The sequence below is a fragment of the Scomber scombrus genome, chromosome 22 (genome assembly GCF_963691925.1).
Source record: "Scomber scombrus chromosome 22, fScoSco1.1, whole genome shotgun sequence".
Lineage (NCBI taxonomy): Eukaryota > Metazoa > Chordata > Actinopteri > Scombriformes > Scombridae > Scomber > Scomber scombrus.
Window position 1 is genome coordinate 8,266,387 of NC_084991.1, and position 21,656 is coordinate 8,288,042.

General features: G+C 40.2%; 1 protein-coding gene across 3 annotated transcripts in view; it reads left to right on the top strand.

The window, feature by feature from the left end:
* The first annotated feature begins 6,270 nt into the window (after positions 1-6,270).
* The window catches only part of LOC134004162 (copine-8), an 89,153-nt gene continuing 73,767 nt past the window's right edge, over positions 6,271-21,656 (top strand). For 2 of the 3 annotated variants that reach the window (XM_062443328.1, XM_062443329.1), the window contains exon 1: positions 6,271-6,488. In XM_062443328.1, the coding sequence (XP_062299312.1) occupies positions 6,391-6,488 (98 nt within the window). In that variant the 5' untranslated portion in view covers positions 6,271-6,390. The remainder of the gene's footprint in view (positions 6,489-21,656) is intronic. The other variant, XM_062443327.1, reaches the window with a different exon arrangement.

Below are 21,656 nucleotides of genomic sequence, written 5' to 3' on the forward strand. Positions count from 1 at the left end.
TAGTAGTAGTAGTAGTAGAAGTAGTAGTAGTAGTAGTATTGAATTAGTAATACTAGAATTTAATCATCACTGTTATTTCCATTTATTATTATTATTATTATTATTAGTAGTAGTAGTAGTAGTAGTATTTAATTATTACTGTAATTTCCATTTGTAAAAAAAATAGTTTGGGGCTCAAGATGCAATAATTGTCTTTTATACAAAGAAATGTGTACCCTCACTCAAGTAAAATAATAACACAGCGTCACCATGCATACATTATACAATATATTATTTTAAACATTAACATAATCTCTGGATCCAGTCTGCCCTCACTAAATCACCATTTGCATCCTTTAATTATAACTGCAGGCAGTATTATTGTGTCCTATAATTTACTCCGGAGCCGGAGATGCAGACAGAGACGGAGAGATGGTGAAAAAGGGTAAGAAACTCCCCTGAAGACACAAATAAATGTGAACAGTGATTGATAGATCAATATTTAATGTTGAGCTGTACTGTAGGCGGTAAAGTGTTAATTGGCCTTGTAGGAGCAGAGCATTGAATCGCTGCTACCTCACACTGTGTTGAACTTCTATTCTATTCTGCTTTATTCTCTTCTGTGTTTTCAGATTACATAACACACCCACACAATACATACTGCAACTTGATTAACTCAACATAAGTTATTTCATTTCTCTGCTGTTTTTGACAGGTTCTGATTATTTTTCAGTTTGATAAGTGTGACTGATTTGTATTGATGTCATAACATTGTCAGCTTGCAAATCATCTAACCATCATGTCATCATTTTATACACACATATTTTGCATGATTTGCACACGAGTCAGTGCATATAATAAAGGATGACATTTCCTAACTAATTAGCTTTCTAACATTGTTTTTGTATTTTTGCAGTGGTTCCCATCTTGGGGGTCGGGACCCTCACAAGATTAATCTAAGGGGCACCAGATGAATACCAGGGGAAAAAAATAAGGAAAACAAAACATTGCTACAAAAAGTTGCGTGTCTTTTCTTCTTCTTGTGAAATACTGTATTGTATTACTGCACTTTATAGATATGCATTTTTTCATGAAGTATTAGGAGTAGACATTGCTTTGTAATAATAGTGGTATAAGTATAAAACTAGGAACAAATGCTTAAAGGTGCAATATGTAAGAATCAGAAATTACTTCTCATTAATGACACCAGTGGTCGTTAAGTGAACTGCAGTCATCCTGTTGCCTGTGCACAGGCCTCTCACTCCATCAGTGCAAGCAAGGAGCAGTGCTAACATTAGCCAGTTAAAACCACAATATTACAATAAATTTCACATGCTTTGCAGTAATGTTAACTCACCTGTCCAATGGGGAAAAAGCACGCCAGGGATGTTAGTGGACTCCATTTCTAAGCTAATGTTAGCTAGTGTTGTTCCTTGTTAGCGCTGCAGGGGGGCAGGAGAGTTATGTTACAATTCTTACATGTAGTACTTTTACATGTATCTCCAAAATCTAAACTTTTACATGTTACTCTAACCATAACCTTATCCTTGCCTTTTAATCTTCCAGGCCCTACATACAGTAAATTTCACAATTATGTATGTATATCCGGTTGATTTCTTAGGACTACAGTCTGACCTTGTATAGGCCTATGCTTTCTATTAAACTATCAATGCCCAAAGTCATCTATTTGCTCATGTAGGCTACTTCCAATACAGTTTATCAGGTTACAAAAATATTATTAAGGAAACAAGTGGCTTCCTTTCGCTCTCATACTTGAGTAACAACTCTCTGTCCTACCAGTTCTCCAGGATGTTACTGTATACAGAAATCAAATGACAGTTGTGTTCCTGGCACACTACAGTACAAACCACATGATCAGGTTTCACCAGAAATCAATGACGACTTCTGAAATGGAGAGTGTGGACTGACAGTTCCACTTTTTAATTTAAGTGTAATCTATGAAGTCTGGATCCTCCTCTAATCTGTTCAGTGAACACATCGATTGGTGATGTTTGTGGGCCTCTCTGGATGCTCTTGTTTCAGAGTTAAATCTGTCTGAATAATGGGAATGTGATTTGTTCTGCTGTAGGTGCTTCGTGTTTACTGAGGGATTCAAATCAATAAAGGTTAATTTCTTTGTAAAATGGTCTAGGATAAGATTTAGCCCTGTCTCTGTGTGGTTGTCATACTCCCTTTTAGTTTTTGAGTTGAGAAATTATATAAAAATAATAAGAAAAATGCATTGGTTGAATATATATTATTCAGAAAAGTATCTACCCATCACACCCTGCCAGTAATGTAATATCCATTGTCCTATGCATTATATTTCCAACATTATATGGCCATTAGTTGATGCTTTCACAGTACATTTCTCAGTTTTTACATTTGGATGAATACACATAATGAAATTCATACAGTACGGGCATCATTAGCAGCAAAAGTGTTTTGTTTTCTGACAGTAAACCATTCGCTTCATCTGGCAGTATGAAAAAAAAATCCCATCTAATTTACATTTCATTTCTTTGACAGCTGGATGGAAATGAACCCCAAGACAGAATCGGTGGGGGGGGATGTGGCAGAGATAGAAACACAAACAAACGAAGGTTGTAACAGATATGATGTGGGGAAACAAGCAAGGGAGCAGGTGGTAGTTAAAGACGTTTTTCTGAGCGGCAATGAGGCTCAGGAGCACGGGGTCAATATTCACCAGCTCCTATCTCTGAGCGTCCACCGAGTGAATCCTCCAGCTAAAAATACCAGCACTGCTGCTTTATGACCAGAACTGATGAGCCGTGATACTGCTGCTTGCTCTCTTAATGCGCCTACAGAAATCAACCTTGTCCACTCTCAGTTATCAAGCAAAACAGATTGGGAAGAACAACGTTTTTTAATATGTCAGTAAAAGCACTTTAGTGTGAAATTAGAGGGCAGTGCCTTTAAAGAAATGACATCTGTGCTTCATTTACAGAATCAGTTTGAGTTTTGAAGAGAGAATGCTCACAGCAGGCGGCCACACATACACAAACCAGCGGGGAATGATGGAATAGCTGATAGTATAACAGCCACGCTGAGCTGGTCAAGTGTGTGTTCTTGTGTACATTTGACAGAGGAGCCACTCTACATTCAACCATCTACTGTAGATCTCTTCATATAAGTGCAGGTCAGTATTAATTGTATGTCAAATGGCAGAGTGTCAGAGAGTTAAGCACAGCTGAACCCTTCGTAGCGGAGAGTAAATGAGCACATCAGAGATCATAACTACCTGAGACTAATACCACAGCAAAAGGAAATTAAGGCATGGCTGAGCTGAAAGATAGGAAGCTATTTTACGTAATTTAGAGTCAAATTACATATCACTCAGCTGACACACTAGTCTTTGTGCGTTAAAAGAGTCTAATTTACTTTATTTAATTCAGATCCTTCTGAGAGCGACGTGGCTCTGGGGATGGAAGTATCTGCTCCGTTCACCACTTTGGTCCAGACTGAAATATTCCTGAGACTACTTAATGGATTGCCGTGAAATTTTGCAAAGACATTCATGGTCCTCAGAGGATAATTCCTCCTCAGTTTCCCCTCAGTGCCATCGTGAGGTTAACATTTTGGGGGTTTTGTGAAATAACTCAAAGCACTGCTCTGCCACTCTTCTAGTGCACATAAGCGTTACTCGCGTAGTTCCTGCTTTTTCCATATTTGCAGTGACAAATTTGCCTAAGTCTTTCTCACAATCCTCGACAGTATTACAACAACGTCTGGCTTCCCACCCTAACAGATTGGCCAAACTGTAAAACAGAAAGTTGAATTTACATTTTTTTTGGATCACTTCATTAGTCATTGCAAAAAGTCAATACTAAAACAGACTGTACATATATGGGATATGATTAACACAGTTTTGTCACCAGCTGTTTCCAAAGCAAAATATGAACTGTAAACCGGAGCCTTTCAGCAAACATGTAAGTCCTTAACAGAAATGATTACTTTTGTAATTCCATGAAGTCATTATGTGGCTTTATCTTATTCTCTATATCCTGTATATGTATATATACATTAGGCTGTATTAATGTATAAGAATAAGCATAGGAATAAATGCAGAACCCATTCCATTTATGATTATTCAACATTAAATTACAGCAGATATAAAAATGTGTGCATGAAAACGTCCTACAAATGGAAAATATCACCTTTTCTCTTTTTTAATCTTAATTTCTTCTAATAAAATATGACTTCTACAGGACACAGAAAGAAACGTCTGGTGCTCATGAATGTCCAAACACGCATGAGATAGTTATTGTCCTTGTGTGTAATAATTATGCAGCAATTTATGCCTAACAAATGGCTTCATGTTTTATGCATGTTCAGGGATTCAGTAGCTGAATTATCATTAATAGGTTATCAACATTCTTACAGCCTGGTCGGAAAAGTTGTGTTTTTTTCTGCGTGTGTTTTCTATGGCCAGTGCTGCTGTGTGTGCTGCTACTGGTCGGGTGGCAATGATGTGATGTTTACTCACACAAACCTCTCCTGTCTTTCTGTCTGTGTGCCTCCTCTGAGTGTGTCTGCAGTAATGTTTGTCTGTGCATGTGTGTGTGTGTGTGTTTATGTGTGTATGAACCCACCCACCCCACCCATCCATGTGGGACAGAGCGGGTGGCATGATGTCTGCCCAGAGGTGGCGTAATGGTTTTTGCCACCGTTCCACACATCCAGCCTGGGGCGTGTCGGCAGTGCATGCATGTCTCTGTGTGTGTGTGTGTGTGTGTGTGTGTGTGTGCAAGTGTGTAAGACAGCTATATTTAGAGACATGGTTGGCCAGTAAACACACTGAGTAATACTGAGATGCGTCATTTTAAGATCATATGACTCTATCATCTAAACATAATGCTTACACACACACACACACACACGCACGTACGCACGCACACACACACACACACACACACACACACACACACACACACACACACACACACACACAGTGATGCAACATATAGCAAAAGTGAGCAGGCACTGTCTTTCTCACCTGCAGGACAGTGTGGGATACTTGAGCAGCTCTGCATGCCAAATTATTAACAGGGATCTGTGTACTTTTGTATCCTCTCATACTTCCGTGCACACAGACACATAAAATAATACATTATCAGATTAACGCACTCAGGCCGAAACATAATTTACTATAGGTCTCTTTTGGAAACACAGTGTCCTCATAATGTGACCCTCCTCCTTATCCCTTCACATTCATCATGCTGTCATTCTATTTTCTGCCAGCGGAGGGTCTCCCTTTCAGTTAATTAAATCAGATGCTTATCCTCATAGCATAGGAGAAAGAGAGGGTCAGCAAGAGGAAGAGAGAGAGAGAGATGAGAGTTATTAGTGTCTCTAAACAAACTTATACTAAATAATACTAATAATCCTACTGTGTGGATGATGGACTGATGAGGGACAGCAGCTCATAAGCTCATGAGACTTGAAAAAAACTCATTGTCACCTGCTTTTAGAGGGAGCCTGTGGCAGGAAAAATAGTAGTAAGACATTAAAGGTACACTTAAGAGATTTAGCATTGCACTTCTGTGTAGTTGGGGGACTTACAAGACACACATGAAAAAAAGAATCGTCAAAATCGAAGCAGCAGAAACTGAGATAACCTGAACTTGATCTCAATTTAATGCATTCTCTGCTATAAAAGCTGAAATAACCCTGATGACATCACCAGGGGGCCTGACTGTACGTCTTCCCCCTTTGGTTCCCCCAAGAGTTTAATCCGGCCATGCAAGAAGGAGGGAGGGGTGTGTTTCATGCCAACAGCCCACATTGAATTGACTTGAATTGAAGTGATTGAGAGTATTGAGGGCAGGGGGAACTGTGTGCCTTCACATAAAAACACACACACACACACACACACACACACACACACACACACACACACACACACACACACACACACACACACACACACACACACACACACACACACAGGAAATAGGTTTTTATGACTAATTTTGGCATTTTTTGTGTGTAATGATTGTATATCTTTGTCCTCAACACCATGCCAGTGAAGTTGCTGGATTTAAATGATCAGAAGTCAACTGAACTGAACTGAATTGAGGAATGAGGGGAAGGAGATGGAATAGAGAGTAAAAGGGAAGAGAGAGCAAAAGAGAGAAATACACACTCAGAGGAGGAGAAAGGGAGAGTGACATCACATCTCCCAGCCTCTCTCTCTCTCTCTCTCTCTCTCTCTCTCTCTCTCCCTCTCTCTCTCCCTCTCTCCCTCTCCCTCTGTGGCACCTTTGCTCCACTTCTCGCCGAGGAGGCGCACAGTACAGTTTCTCGCTATCCTCCTTCGTCGCTCATAAAAAGGGGCTGGACCACAGGACAAGGGCACAGAGGAAGAGCCAAAACATAATTTCTGACAGGATGAACAACAGTTTCCTAAACATGGCGTCGATAGGCGACTTCGACCCGCTCAACGCGTCTATTCCTGCCACCAAAGTTGAAATCACAGTGTCCTGCAGGTAGGGGAATGTGTCTGTCTAACCTGGTTTCAGTGTATCACAGCAGGCTGACGGAAAAACACCGAGCCTGTACTTTAACTTCAGCCAAGTTTATGTGTAGTTTCACGTCAGCTTGACGGGAATATAGCGTCAACAAATGTCACGTTTATGGCGAGTAAGCGTGACATTTGTGTACTACTGTGTAGACTGAGTGACGCCACTTTTACTTACTTCAGCGTTGTTGAAACGAACTGGGGAAAAAACAACAATTGTTTTAAATGACAAAGGCATTAAAGAAAAACTGTGCGTATGTTATGAATACTTTATGGTAATAATAGGGGACCCCCAAGGAGCCCTTGAGGGGATTTTAAGGGTTCCCAGCAGAAGGGGAGTCATTTAGTTTCATCCATAAGTAAAACAATGACAGAATATATGCTTGTCATTGGTTTCATACATGTTTTGTGTAAAGCGCAAACATCTTACCAAATAGGGGTCAGTGTGGTCTTACTTGTGTCAGTTTAGGGGCCCTTGATGTGAGAACCACAGGTGACAGCAATGTTAAACAATCCAGCCAGGGCCATCACAAACTTTGGAGAAGCCTACTAGGGAAGTAATACCAAACTTTTTAATTCGATATGATGTGTTACAATTATAATCTATGCTGATAATTTCTTAAATGGATATGTGATTTTTATAAAATAGGCTAATGGTCATTTTTAGAAGAAAAAAAAGGTCACTACACTTAAAGGCAGATCAGCACATTTTTTACACAAGCAAATATGAGTGTGGTTTGATAAAAAAAAAAAGTTTATGTTAATAATGTAAAAAATAGTCTGCATGTCACTTGACACATAAAGGTCTGGTTGACTGGAGAGGTTTCGATACAACTTGGTACTGTGTTATTTTGATCAATACCTTTTTAAAAGTATCAAATACTAACACCCAGCCTTAGTATTGAAGTATCAATCTGCCCATTGGATGTAGATTACGAGCATAATGTTATGATACAATGCAAGACAGTAAATATAATACAATAAATTGACTTGATATTAAATATGTTCTATCATTATGACGACTTATTGGTTATTTAGACATTTCCAAGCTGTGGTTCCTCTCCTAAGAGTTGTTTTGAGTGCTGTCATTGCATGATTTGACAGCTGACCGGTACTCTTGTTGTAGCTGGTTGGTCCCCTGTCAAGGAGAGGGCATCATTTTGGCATTTAAAAGCACATTACATGCTGTTATGGTGTGTGGACTTGTTATCTGACATGATAGAAACAGGCAGAGAAAGCAGGGGACAGAGCTGGTGTGTACTTAACCCCCCTTTGAAAGGGGTCTTTCTCTCTCGTTCAGAGAGGATTTTCCACTCTGCACACAAGCAGGGTGAGAAATGTAGAGAATGTTGCTTATTTCTGCCGGACTGGAGACCCACAGTCGGCCACAGGCTGAACAATTCACAGGTCAGACACATATGTTTTGAGATGACTCCTGTAAGCAAATGTATGGTCTCCATAAAATTAAAATAGGTCATTAAATGCTTTGGATAAACACATCATACAGAAGGAGCAGTTGAGGATAATGTTTAGTAATGAACAGCTGTCCCACCCATGAAGCAGTAAAATAAGTGACTGCACTTGGATAACAGTGATCTGACAAATAGATACCACCAGCACAGGCTGTAAGCATACTGTTAAAATCAGTTGGACACAATAGGAAGTATTGTATAGGAGTTTCTCTGTAATGATAAATGAAGCTTTCATAGCAGGCTTTGCAGAGGGTCTGTGTAGCTGCTGATAAGTAAATACCATGCAATGACTGTAGGCGTTTAGGTATTTAAATGAGCCGAAATCTTCTGTGAACTTTTGCTGAATCCAGAAAAACAGGTTCCATCCGAAGCAGTCACTCAGTTGAAATGTATTACAAATTCCATGACATTATAATTAGTGTAAAGACTAGAGACGCTGTTTTTTTCCAGTACCCTGATCAATATGAGTGCTATAAATTTAGGGCTTACATCAAATGTCAGTTGTTTTCTTTTTGATTTAATCTGAATACACACTGAAGTCCATTTTGTTACTGTTTTCCGAAGTTTAGAAATGACATTGTTTGGTCTGTAGCGGCCTCTATTCAAACATGGAACGTTCTAACTGGTGTCGCAGCTATATTACTCGTCTTAGAGGAGTGGACAGAAACCACCTTTTGCCCTGCCTTAGTCACTCAGTTACTGTAGTTACTGTATTTCTGGAGGGTTTCTGTGCAATCTCCTTAGTAACAGAGAGATCATGTCATATTCCAACAGAATATATGACCATGTTTGGCAGAGTTAGCTAATGTCTGAGTCACCCAGCTCCTCAGCCCCCAGGGGGGGAGTGTGTTTCGGTGGCCGTCCTCCTACCTTCAACCTGAGGGAGAGCTGGAATGCCATGGTTACGGCCAGGTGTGTGTCTGCGCACTTATGTGTTTGTGCGTGTTTCAGTGTTTTTGTAAGTGGACACAATGGGTAGTGTACAATATCGTCATGGTTACTACTTTTTTTTTTTAAGTTTCCCTATGTGTTTGTGTAGTGGTGGTGGTGGTGGTGGTGGTGGGAGGGGGTTTAAAGTGAGAAAAAATGGTACTAAGGAGACAATGGCTTCAGAGAGAACAATATGATTGAGAGACCATTATATCAGACAATTTGGATGATGATATGTGTAATGTGGCTGCAATGATAGCCACTGTCATTCACAGTTGATCTAGGATGAGAGAGAGGGGCTGAAAAAACTATTTTCCTCTTAACAGGTTGTGTAATTGAGTCCAAAGTCTTGTGTGTGAGTGAATTTTATGGAAATTAGTGCAACAAAAATATACCAGTAGAATAAGTGAATTTGGCTTACTTCTTATGCAAATCTGCTGTCTTGAAACACAGATTTTTAAGCCGTGTTCACCTGTTTCAGAGCAAACTGTAACAGGCAATTTGCCAACAAGTGGCATAATCATCTCTGGTTTTCATTTTTTTAATTTGATATTCATACTAATTAGGCCTCTTCAATAGACTGAATGGCTTGTCAAAATGAAGTGTGGAAAGAGAGAGTGCCGGAGAGAGAAAGAAAGGATGGAACAACAGATAGAGAAGAAAGTGAGAAAATTGAGCAGAAACTCTCATTCCAAGTAGCTCTCCATGTCTAATTCCTGTAGAGTTGGTGGTGACATAACCATGAAGAAATTCTGAGAGATCCACTTAGACGGCATCTCCAGATAATTCAGATAATGTTCTGAGGTTACGGGGATATGAAGTAAGAGCTTGGTTCAGACTCAGCAGTTGAGCTGGCGACATTTTGCTGATCGATGGGAGAGCCTGAGGAATCAGCTGGGATCAATGCGCTACAAACGTTGCCTACTGTGTCGCACAAAGGCACACAGGCATTGAAGTATGTTCACACACACTGTAGACTGTAGGTTTACATATATGAATGACTGTACACACACCTTATTTTTCACCCACACACCAAAGGTCACAGAAGAATAAAATAATCTGTGATGCCCTTTGGCGTTACCACCTACATGTTGGAGTCCAGGGGACTCAAATATTCCATTACAGTCATCGATCGGTCCAGCAAACAGGCTGTTACCTGTTCTTTCACACTCCAAACGCACACACGTAAACCAGTGCTTCTCATTTATCAAAAAAGTGACACACCTGTAAAGTTCTGCCGTTTGTCTTCGTTGTACAACTCCTGAGTGAATATGGTAGAGAAATCTGTATTGGTGTAGCGAGGTTATATATTTCATGAGTCATTAAGGTTGACGGGATGGGCTGTGTTTGTATCGGCAAGCTTGTTACTGTTTGTTAGGTAGCCACGTGCACAGGTGCTTTGATATATTTTGTGTTTTTGCATGCATGTGTCTTTGTGTGTCTTAACACCAACACTTTTTTGTGGTTCACTTCTCCCCAGAAACAAAAGGCATCATAACTGCTCACTCACAAACTGCGACAGCCAGTTGAACTTTTTACATCGCAACACAAATCAGATTCTGACTTATTCCTTTTCTTTCCAGCTTTTCCCTTCAAGTTGAACACCTCTACTTCCCCAGTCAGATTGTTCCTTCATGCCCACAAATACCCATCCATTTGGAGGGGTTGTTTGAATTGTTCACTCGCATATGGATGCACATGTATGGATGTAGTTTATAAGGTAATATTTCGATTAAAGGATGAGAGAAAGAAGGTAAATCGTACTACAAATGTTTGCTCACGTAGCCTTAAAGAGTGTAGGGATGTGCATGAATCCATTTTTTCAGGGCCAACTAGTCGGTGGGTTTATCCGACGACTAATCGAATATGGAATGCATGCCAACATTCACAGAGGCTAAATAGATAATGCAAAAATAACTTTCAATATTCAGAAAAAACAACAGGCTCTAACAGCGCAAACTTGTATTCCTTTAAATGATAATCAGCCTTCATTTCTTACAGATTTTACAGGCTTACAGACTCCTTAAATATAACAGCGTGGATTTTTTTTCTACCCGTCATAAACAACGCTGAGCAGATCCTTTACAATAATGTTAGCAATGAAAAACGTAACGTTAGTTTTCTCTCTGAGACTTGTGTCACACTTTCAAATGTTGACGTGCAACAGTCAGCCGTTTTTCCACGTTGGACTTGTGTGTGGCTTCGTCTGCATCATGTTCCTTCCAGTCAGCTAGCTAGCAGGCTAAGTTATCGAGTCAAAGTAGCTGAGGGCAGGAGTGAAAATTCACTCAGTCAGGCTCTACTTCAAAATGAGGTAGAGGTGGTTTACAAAAACTTAGACATCCCCCTAGTGGCTGAAAGTGATAATTGCTCTGCATAGTTGTTAATGAACCCTTCATAGTAGAATACACAGCTCAACTCTTGATATAGGTTTTTCAATGGAAAAAAAAAAACGACCACAGTACAAAGGTCAACTTTAGACCCCACGAACGACTATTCGATTATTCGGTTTTAATGACACATCCCTAAAAGAGAGTTCTATCAAAATCACCTTTATTGGCCAAGCATGTGAAAACATGCAAGGAAAATACACCAGATTTTTATTAAAAGGTGTCACTACAAATATTATATGAGTTTGGACAGACATGGTTGTAAACTGCAACTTGACTTGTTGGTGAAGGCAAACGGTATTTCTAGTTCACCCCTACTTGGTGCTGTGATTTTGTCAGTCTGGAGTCTGAGTCAGGATTTGAGTTAAATAACTGTATTAAGAAGAGAATTTAAGTGCTCCATGCTGGACAGTCAACTGCTGTATAATAAAGGCTGCTGTTATTGCTAACACACAACCAAGCATGCATATGTGTAATCATAAAATTGTGAATGTTTTATGGTGTTTTATGTTAGTGCTGGCTTATTTCAAGACCTCTACTTACCAACATAATAGAAAAGTGAGAAATAACACAAAAAAACACAAATTAACTCTACAGAAATGACCATGTAATGGAAAAAGAGGACTGGCTCTTGAGTTAGACCTAAACAGTTTTTTCCAGCATCTCTCAAACTGCTTCTCTGTCAGCCTCTGCCTCTTCTCTCTCTGCCTGTTTCTTGCTGTGGTCCTAGTGCTGTCAGCAAACATTGTAACTGTTGACAGTAATACCTCTCAGATTTGCTCTTCTCTCCTCTTCTCTTTACATTCTGTCTGGTGCTGTGAGATGGGGAGAATAAATGTCTCTTTCCTGTATTTACTATTACCAAACATATTGACCGTGGAGTAAATATCCATGAGAAAGTGTTTTTTTGTGTGGTTGTGGTTCTTCCTGCATTTTTGTGTTCTTATATCCTGCAGGAAACTATAGACGTATAGTCTTGAATACAGCATTGTATTGTCAATGCCAAGCCCTCTTATTTACTCATGCAGCTTAAACATTTTAAAGAGTGAAAAACAATAGATCTTAATTAGTCATTAGTAATCATCATTATCCCACTCTATAACCCAGCCTACAAACCGTTCCTGGCTGATTTCAGTAAATCCTGGTTTTGAAATATGAAGAGAGGCCAAATTTGAAAATGAGGTCATATTTGTGCAGTCCTGAAGGCTGGGACACGAGACTGCCGTGATCCTAATGGATTCACTTGAAAAATGTGTCATTGTATCAGCTTCAAACCACAAGTAGTCCAGCAGCTTTAGGTATATCTTGTCATGCCAAATATGAGTTGATACAAGATGAGTTTTTGTGTATGAGTAGGCTTATCTCTTAACGTTTGTACGATGTGTGATCTGCTGTGAGTACATTACTGAAGCACTGCCTCAGGAAACCTCAGGTGAGGAGATCCTCACCTGTGGAACCAATTTAAACTCTTGCAGTAACTGGATTACAGCCCAGTGAATGGTGAATGGAGGCTTCCCACACAGAGTACACACACAGCCCACTTCTCGCATCACTTGGCAGGCAGGGCAATCATATGCTCGTCATGGTGTTGAAGACGATGATTATATTCTTTGTCCAAGTGGAAAAACTGTCTGGAATTTTTAATTCCGCAGTTCCTTCATTGGCTGCTGTTACGTTGATACTAAAAGCTGCCAAATGAATACCAATTAATGCAGGCACATGAACAAACTTTTTATATTGCTGTAAGATTTGCATATGATCTCCTAGTACCAACTGCATTAGTTCTCCCAACATCCATATAATTATTTACATCTGCGATGCCAAGTGAATGTGATTAACTTTGATTAAGGACAGAAAATGAGCAGTACTCCAGGTAATCTATCAACAAGGTATAATCATGACATACTGTAGGAAAATATTGAAAGCAAAATAAGTCTTTTAGAAACTGTGTGGCAGCGGTGTGTGTTTGTTTGAGTTTTTGTGGCTGTACAGTATTTATGTACCTGTATTTGTTTGATGTAAACAAGCTGTTGCCCATATAAATTGCCAGGAGTCTTTGGTTTGTTTGGGAGCTGCCCATGAAAAACACTGTACTCTGTGTTTGTGTGGCGTTTCTCTGCTTTGTTTGCTGTAGGAATTTGCTTAGGCGTACAATCTCTGTTCTCTAAATGCCCAGTGGTCCATTCTGTGAAACATCAGCATGGCAACCATTATCAGCACAAACACGTCTGCTTGTGCTCAAAGGTTGCAGCCACTTCAGGATTTTAAGGCTGATCTGTTACCAATATTTCTGGAGAAAAGCTGGCAAGGATCCATATTCTTATTGTGTCTTTAAACGTGAACGTTTTCATTCCCCCAAATCACAACACGTCACTGTTTCCTGTAGAACTGGAGGCCTTTCAAGGCAGGGGAGCTTCTGAAACAGCATTTACATATTTAAACACCATAAAAAATAAAAATGGAAGGTTTCAAGTTTCAAATTTCATGAATCTCTGTCTTTAAGTGAAGACGGAATACATTTTTTATCAACTGACAATTTGTTGAATGGTTTGTACTAGAGTTGTCCCAAGCCAATCTTACTGTAAGAGCGAGATATTGTGCCAGATCTAAGCATATTTTAATGGATTGGTATTGTCTCTTGTCATTTGTTGTTTATGTATACAAATCAGGAGCATGGCAGGGGGCGAAACTGTTCTGATGAAGTACAACATCAGTATTATTATATATAATATTGATATTGAAAGTAATATAACACCATCATGAACATGAGATGTGACCGCTGGATAGAGATGGATATTATATCTGCTTAGCTCAGGTCTGTAGTGTAGAGGAAATGGCTGTGAAGTCAGGCTAAGTGTCATCTCTTACAATACCAGGTGTACTAGAGGAAATCCTAGAACTAGGCAGTATTATTTTGTCAAATGAAATACAATGAGGGACTTTGTTGAAGTTGTGTTGTAGATGATAAAAATGTTGAGGTCTTTGGTAGAATCAAACCAAACACCATTCACCATTTAAAACCCACTTTTAAAGAATGTTTATCTTGGTTTAGTGAAGATCTTTGTACAGACTACTGAACCCTTGCTGAGATAATAAAAAGGTTTTTATTATCTTTTCTCTGCACGGCAGTCCAAAGTACAAAAGTGTGCTGTCAACAAATTAAGAAAAACATATTGACTTTTCCACTGACTGTCGCATTTTAGTCTCCACATTGGGCTTTTGATCGATGTTTATGCATTAATTGTTCTTGAAAGTTAGTGAAAACATAAAACACCCACATAAGATTCATGTCACTTCACATTAGACTGAAGACACCTTAATAACAAGACATGAGGCTTCCACATGAAAACAGTGATTGAGTTGAATTTCACCATGGGAAGCAGATAGAGGGAAGACACTTCAGGTTATTGGGCCACAGCCAAGAAAAGGATAAAAACTAGGTTGGATAAATGTAGGTTGTGTAAGGCTGGATCTTACAAAAACAGATACAGACTTTGGACTATTGAGCCAACATTAAAGCAAACGCTTGACATTTCAAATTGTCCTGGAGTTGTCTTGAAACATAATCTCTCAGAAAGTATTGCACATTTCTCAGATTTAAGCTGTACGGTTGCATGTAGTGTTTTCCTGACAGGGCTTTCTTAGAATTGTTATCTTATTACTGACAGCATGAGGCATTGCTCACAGGACAGTATTTAATGTCAAAGTATTTATCTTAGAGATTAAGTTGCATGCTAGTGTTATTCCTCCCCTGATGATTTTACTGAAGCTCCTCCTGAGGGTCACATGCTTTAAAATGAATCCAATGATCCCTGTTGACACATCTATTATCAGTTACTCTCTCACATTCATGTCCGTACCAGACTATTTTAAAATTGCCAGTGTTCAACCACTCCTTAAAAAAACAAACCTCTATCAACCCAGGTTAAAAATTATAGTCCAATCTCCAAAGGTACCTTTTTTTTTTATCCGAAACCCTTGAAAAAATGACAGACCAACTGCTAAAGTTGGTTGAGGATCATTAAGTCTTTGACAAATTTCAATCTGGCTTTTGCACAAGTGCTGTACTGAAACTGCATTACTAAGAGTGACTAATGACATTCTTATGCATGTAGACAGGTGGATATTCCATCCTTATTTTACTTGATTTAACTGCTGCCTTTGTTACCATCATTCACGCCATTTTACTTGATTTGTTGTATAACTGGGTCTGCATTCCTGGTACAGTTTTAAACTGGTTATTCTTATTTGATATTAATAGATATTTTAATATTGTATCAACCAATCCTCTTCTCATTATATATATTTCCTTTGAATCATTTGTTCAGCCACTTTCAAGTATCATCACCATTACGCTGATGATACAGATTTATTTCTCCATTATTGTTTAGCTGCCACCAAAGACTGATGTCTCTTAATTTCCTCCACCTAAACCTTGATAAAACAAACTTTGCCACTGCAGTTGATCAGTTTATTGGTCCATTTCACTAAAATATCAAATTTACCGCTAAGAGTCTTTGTATTATCTTTGACCAATATATGACTTTTGACCATCATAGTACTAAGCTCATCCAGTCCAGTTGTCTTCTACGGATCTCTTTTATTTCCTTCCGTCTTGATTATTGTAATTCCCATTACATGACCATCAGTCAATCTGCTCTGAATCGTTTACAGTTGATTCAAAATGCAGCTGCCAGGCTGTTATCTAGAACTAGCCAGTCTTGCATCCCCACACTTGCTTCCTATAAAATACAAAAGATCCTATTGATTACCTATAAGGCTCTGTATGACCTTTGCCCCAGTCACAATCTGTTTTACTCATTCCTCATTCCATTTCTCAACCGCTCTGATCCTTTCTTCAAGTCTCAGCCTTTTATCCATTTCACATTCCCAAGCGCAAAACAAAAGGTGACCCCCCCTTTGCAGTTTTAGCCCCAACCCTCTGGAATCATCTACCCCAATCTATCAGATTTGCTGAATCTGTAGACTGTCTTAAGAAGCTTTATTTTTTACAATTATTTATTCATTTATATTGTGTGTGTGAGAAGCACTTTGTCCCTGTGCAAAAGAGCTATATGAATTAAACCTTACTTACAACATTGATTATATTGATACATTTTTTTTCCTTGTAAAAGAACTACCGGAAATCTTTATCCAACATGTTCACACAGACCTATACGTTTTCCTCTGAGTGTGAGGGGCGAAGCACTTACCCAGCAACCCCGCCTTTTAACATCACAAGTCATGACCGACCCACTATCTATTTTCAGGTCGCTCACTCCCACTCCGTCTATGGGAAGTGATTGCGTTGACCTTTTTGGCCCCATAGAGCTCACATAATGGTCCTCTTATTGAAGACAACGCTGACAACCATCACTTTGAAGCGAAGACAGGGTCGCCCGCTGCGCGCTGGTTCAATGCCAGCCAAAAGCAACAAAAGGATATGTGCGAGTGTGCGCGATGACACAACGGCCGACAGACTTTTTCTGTCTGTTTACATGCGGTTCTCAACAGCAGGGAGCGCAAATGATTTTGGATGAGAACACAGTGATGCTGGCAGTCAGTGAGACAAAGCTATATTGAAGAAACTCTTTTCTGAGCTCGAATGAATTGATGCCATTGTCCCGTCTGTCACTACCTCAATACCTCTGTTTCTGAGTGAGGCAGTTGATGTGCATCTGTGGGAAGTTTTGTGTGTTTCAGGCCACCGTCCTCTTCCGTAATCAGGTTTTGGCTTTTTCTAGACAGGTCAGTAAAGATTTATGCTCTTGGAGGAAATTACTATTGATGTCTTGCCTTCTGTTGTTCTCTCACTACGGGTGGTTTTTCGTAAGTCACCAGACGGTATGGTGCGCTGCGTCACAACATGCGCGTCTGTGTGTGTGTTTAATTGCGCTGTATACCACACATGTTTTGAGAGCACACACACACAAAAGCATACACTAATACAGTTCATTCTTTCCATACATCAAGCGGTATAACTGCGGCGAGAAAATGGATTGATAAAGATCTGACGGAGAGGGAGAGCGAGTCATTGCCAAAGGTCAAGGGCTATACACACAGGCATACACACACACACTCACACACACACACATACACACATACAAATTGGTTGTATAACAGCCTACTACTACTTGCAGAAGTAATAAGTGTAGAGGTAATAGGCGCACACATCGGCCTTACTCTCAAGGTTAGACAGCTGTAATGTTATTTTAAAGTGCAGGTGATAAACTTGGACACAAGGACAGACACACATGCTCGTATGCACACACACACACACACACACACACACACACACACACACACACACACAGAAACACACACACACACACACACCTTTCACAGCTGCTCAAGAGCAAGCCAACCAGAGTCACTGTCTATTATTTATAAGAATCCACCTAACCATAACATTACTTTATTAATTCCCAAGTCCCCGACGCCCATAAAAGTCACGTTGTAGATATTTTCAGACTTTTATGAGTGCTCTGCATTCATGTGGAATAAGACCTTCTTTTTTTTCTTTTTTTTCTTCTTGAATTTGCAGAGTAAGAGTGGAGTGTTTCACAGAGGTTCTTCCCAGATATTTTTAGAATATTCCTACAAGAGAAATGAGCAGTGAGACCTGTTTACCTCTGGGTCACATAGGTGTTAAAAGCTCCGCACGACGAGCCATCAGAGAACGGGCTGAGGTCCTAATAGCAAATGGATTCATCAATAGCTACCAATATGCACAGTAGAATACTCAAGGGAACAACTCAGCTGATGGATTGTATACATTGAAGTTGAAGGATACAGGTGCATACATCTGCACACGTCCATTTAAAAGTTTTTTAAGCACGTGGAGAAATATGCATGAGCACATAGCACACTTACAATATGAATGCACACACACACGCACACACACACAAACACACACACACACACATTTGTGCTGCTGTGCCTTCCATCAGTCAGACAGCTCATGACATTTCCAGCACAACCACAACATACTATCACATTTTGATGCTCCGACATTTTACATTCACACTGATTGCCTCCCATTGGATATAAAGGCATTATAAAACAAATCAAAACATCTCCTCTAAAATCTTCCAACACCAAATTTGACATTTTGGGTGTGACGTCTGGATGGAAAATTGACTGTATGTGATTAAGATATTTCCTGAGCTGTCTCTCAAAAAGAAAGACGCTCCGCCACATACCGAGCTCTCAGATTGTCAGCGCGACACAGATTGAGGAGCCAGATTACTTGACATACCGTAAATCTCCCTCACATGCCTGTTTACAGCCAGAGAGAGAGACAGAGACAGAAGGGAGAGAGAGAGAGAGAAACTGGCTGGCCTAATGAAGTCATCTCCATCCCAGTCACATAGCACAGAGGCTGTTTGAATTCCTCCAGGGATGCTGCCTCCCCCTCTGTCTGCCTCCCTCCCTCTCTCCCTCTCTCATGTAGAAGCCCCCGGCCTGGGCCTGCACGTCCAAGTATGCAGTCTCTCTCACTCTCCCATGCACAAACACACACACTCAGTTTCCTGTTGATAACAATGTCAGAAGGCCATGGCACACATATTAAAGAGAAAAGGGAGGATATGAAGGTTAATATGAGGGGAGTCTCCCATCCTCCTCCTCCTCCTTCTCCTCCTCCTCCTCCTCCTCCTTTTCATGCCCGGTTGTTGCCCTCAGTAGCTCCAAGTAGCCACAAACACACACACTCGCACTCCTCCCCGTCAGCATGTAACACAGTTATTCATACAGACAGGACATGTGCAGAACCACAGAACACACATTCCTCATGTAGTGGAATTTTTACACACATTCACACACGAAATTTGGCTGCTTGACAAGCAGCATCTGAGCAGTGACGTTGCAGTATGCAGATATAATTACGCCTGAGCATAAAAAAAAAGATACAAATCCATAAGAAACATGTTACATTTTTGACAACAGCTAAAACGGCAGAGACACTGGGCCTTTGTCAGTATTGAGCAGTTACAGGCGTTCGGTACGCAGGCCAGTGACATGTGTTGATGGAGGGAACTAGGCGAGTCGGACTAAACTGCACTGAAGGCGGTGACAAAGGCAATTAAGGTGAAATGCCACTAGCGCAGATGTGTGTTGTACATGACTGATGTGTATTTTGTTGCACGTGTGTGTATGTGTGCGTGTGTGGATAGTGGCGCGGCATATTTCAGCGTGTGTGTGCGTGTGTGTGTGTGTGCGCGCGCTGAGATGTTCTCTTGGCTCTCCCAGCCCTTGTCAAGAAGAATTAGGGCAGCCCTCTTAGAGAAGCAGAGAGAGAATACAAGCTGCTGATGCTCCCCTTCAGTGTGTGTGTGTGTGTGTGTGTGTGTGTGTGTGATTAGGGGGATTGTGCAAGCATGTGCTTTTCTTCATGCTCTGTAACAAATGAATTGGTTATCATCACTTGCAAATACGATGGTAAAATAGTAAAACAAATGCGGGGGGGGGAGTGATGGAGGGGAAAATCGGAGGAAAAGAAAGAGACGCAGATACCTGTAGCATGGTGCTCAGCGACCTGTTGAGAACATCTGAGCATGCCCAGTCGTCTCTTCTCGCTCCACATGTTTCCAAGAATATTCCTGGTCTGTTGCTAAGCGCAGCCACACACACACACATACACAGCCGCGAAGAGTCCTGCAGTGGTGGATGTGATACAGAGAAGTGCATGAAAGGCCAAGAGAATATGACTTCTATTTAAATGTAAATGCACACAGATACAGTGCAGGTCCCTGTAATAAAAAAAAAAAAAAAAGAAGCATTTTTAACATCTCAGCTGGAAAACATTCAACTTGAAGTCAGAATGTGTAAGACATGGCCTTAAAAGTGTAAAAATAAATTTTTTAAAACACACATTTAAGTGATAAGAAACAGGGGAAACATGGCAGCATTTCTTCTTTTTTTCTAAACCCATGACCCCAGTCCTGTAGTAGATCTATGGTTTACAGTCTTGCATAATATATGAGGTGTGTTGAATCCCCACAACAAGCTTTAAAGCTCCATTAAACAGCAATTTTGTTGGTATTAACATTTAATGAGAGGCCTCCCAGTAAGGTGAAAGGGTTTGTACTAGTGCCGCTCAGTATCAACACCCCCCAGTTTTCACCTTTTTGCAGCTTTTTGCAGCTTTTAGCTCATTGTTTTGGTTGTCAGGTCTGCACAGGGAGGAAAAAGTGGAGAGAACCCGACTTCTCAGGAGGAATTAAGAAAAAAGCAAGTTGCATTTGTAGATTAATGTGACAGTAGATAAAGTATTTCCAGAGTTGAAACAAGGAGGTAGGAGAGTGGAACTGAGGCCCCTTGTGTGATAAGAGAGTATATGCTCTGTGACTCAACTGTGCTGCTGTGCTTTGATAGAACCATAGAGTATGACAGAGACGTGTTATGAATCAGGAGGAGGGGTCACTTCAGTAAGGTGAAGGTTCAACCTAGTGCGATGAGTGATGAGGTGAGCCACGTCACACTGGTGGAGTGATAAGAGAGCACATGAGCTGTAGAGCAATATCATGGATGGGTGTCATCCATTTCTTTTTGAGAGGGAAGAATTTCTAGCTACTACAAGGTCGAGTTACGTGATTTTTTTTTTCTTAAGAATGCAGTTACGATGTACTGATTGCATTGTCACATGGTTAGAATTTTATCACAATGCGAGCCAGCTGACATGTCCACCTGTGGTTTGTCTGATTGCATTCAGATTGTTTTTTCAAGGTTCTGCATGCTTTTACATCCTGCATTAGAATGTGTTTTTCCTCATCTGGATACAGATCACATATTAATGCGAGGTGCACATGGAGTCTGTTCCAGGATATTCAGTTTTGGGTCCAATCTTCAGTGTTTTGGGTTCAGTGTCTGCAGACTGCTGCCTGTCAGCTCTTTCAAACAAATAATTTTCCATTCTGATGGCTTTAACTTTCTCAAGTTACTGACTTGAGAAACCCAACAGAACAAGTGTTGGTGAAGTGTATGAATAAGTGACATGAACACATATAAAGGGTCTCTCTTTTTACTTCTTCCAATCAAAGAAAAACCCTTCAGGCAATCGTATCTTCTACTTATAAGTGCAAAAACAATTCAACAACAATTTACACTTCTGCTACCACTACTTGAATTGCATGAGAGGCTGTGTGAAGAAGTGCTTGAGTGAACTGTGTCTCGGTCGTGTTGCTTTTCTGTCTCTTGCTGGTGTTTCCAGACACACGTGGACTCTATTTTGATATTACTCGCCACTGAAAGAACAGTCTCTTTGTTTTCCACCTACGCTTATCTCTAGCTTTGTTGATTTGCCTGCATGTGGGTTCTTTATCTTGTCTTTTGAGTAGAGCATCC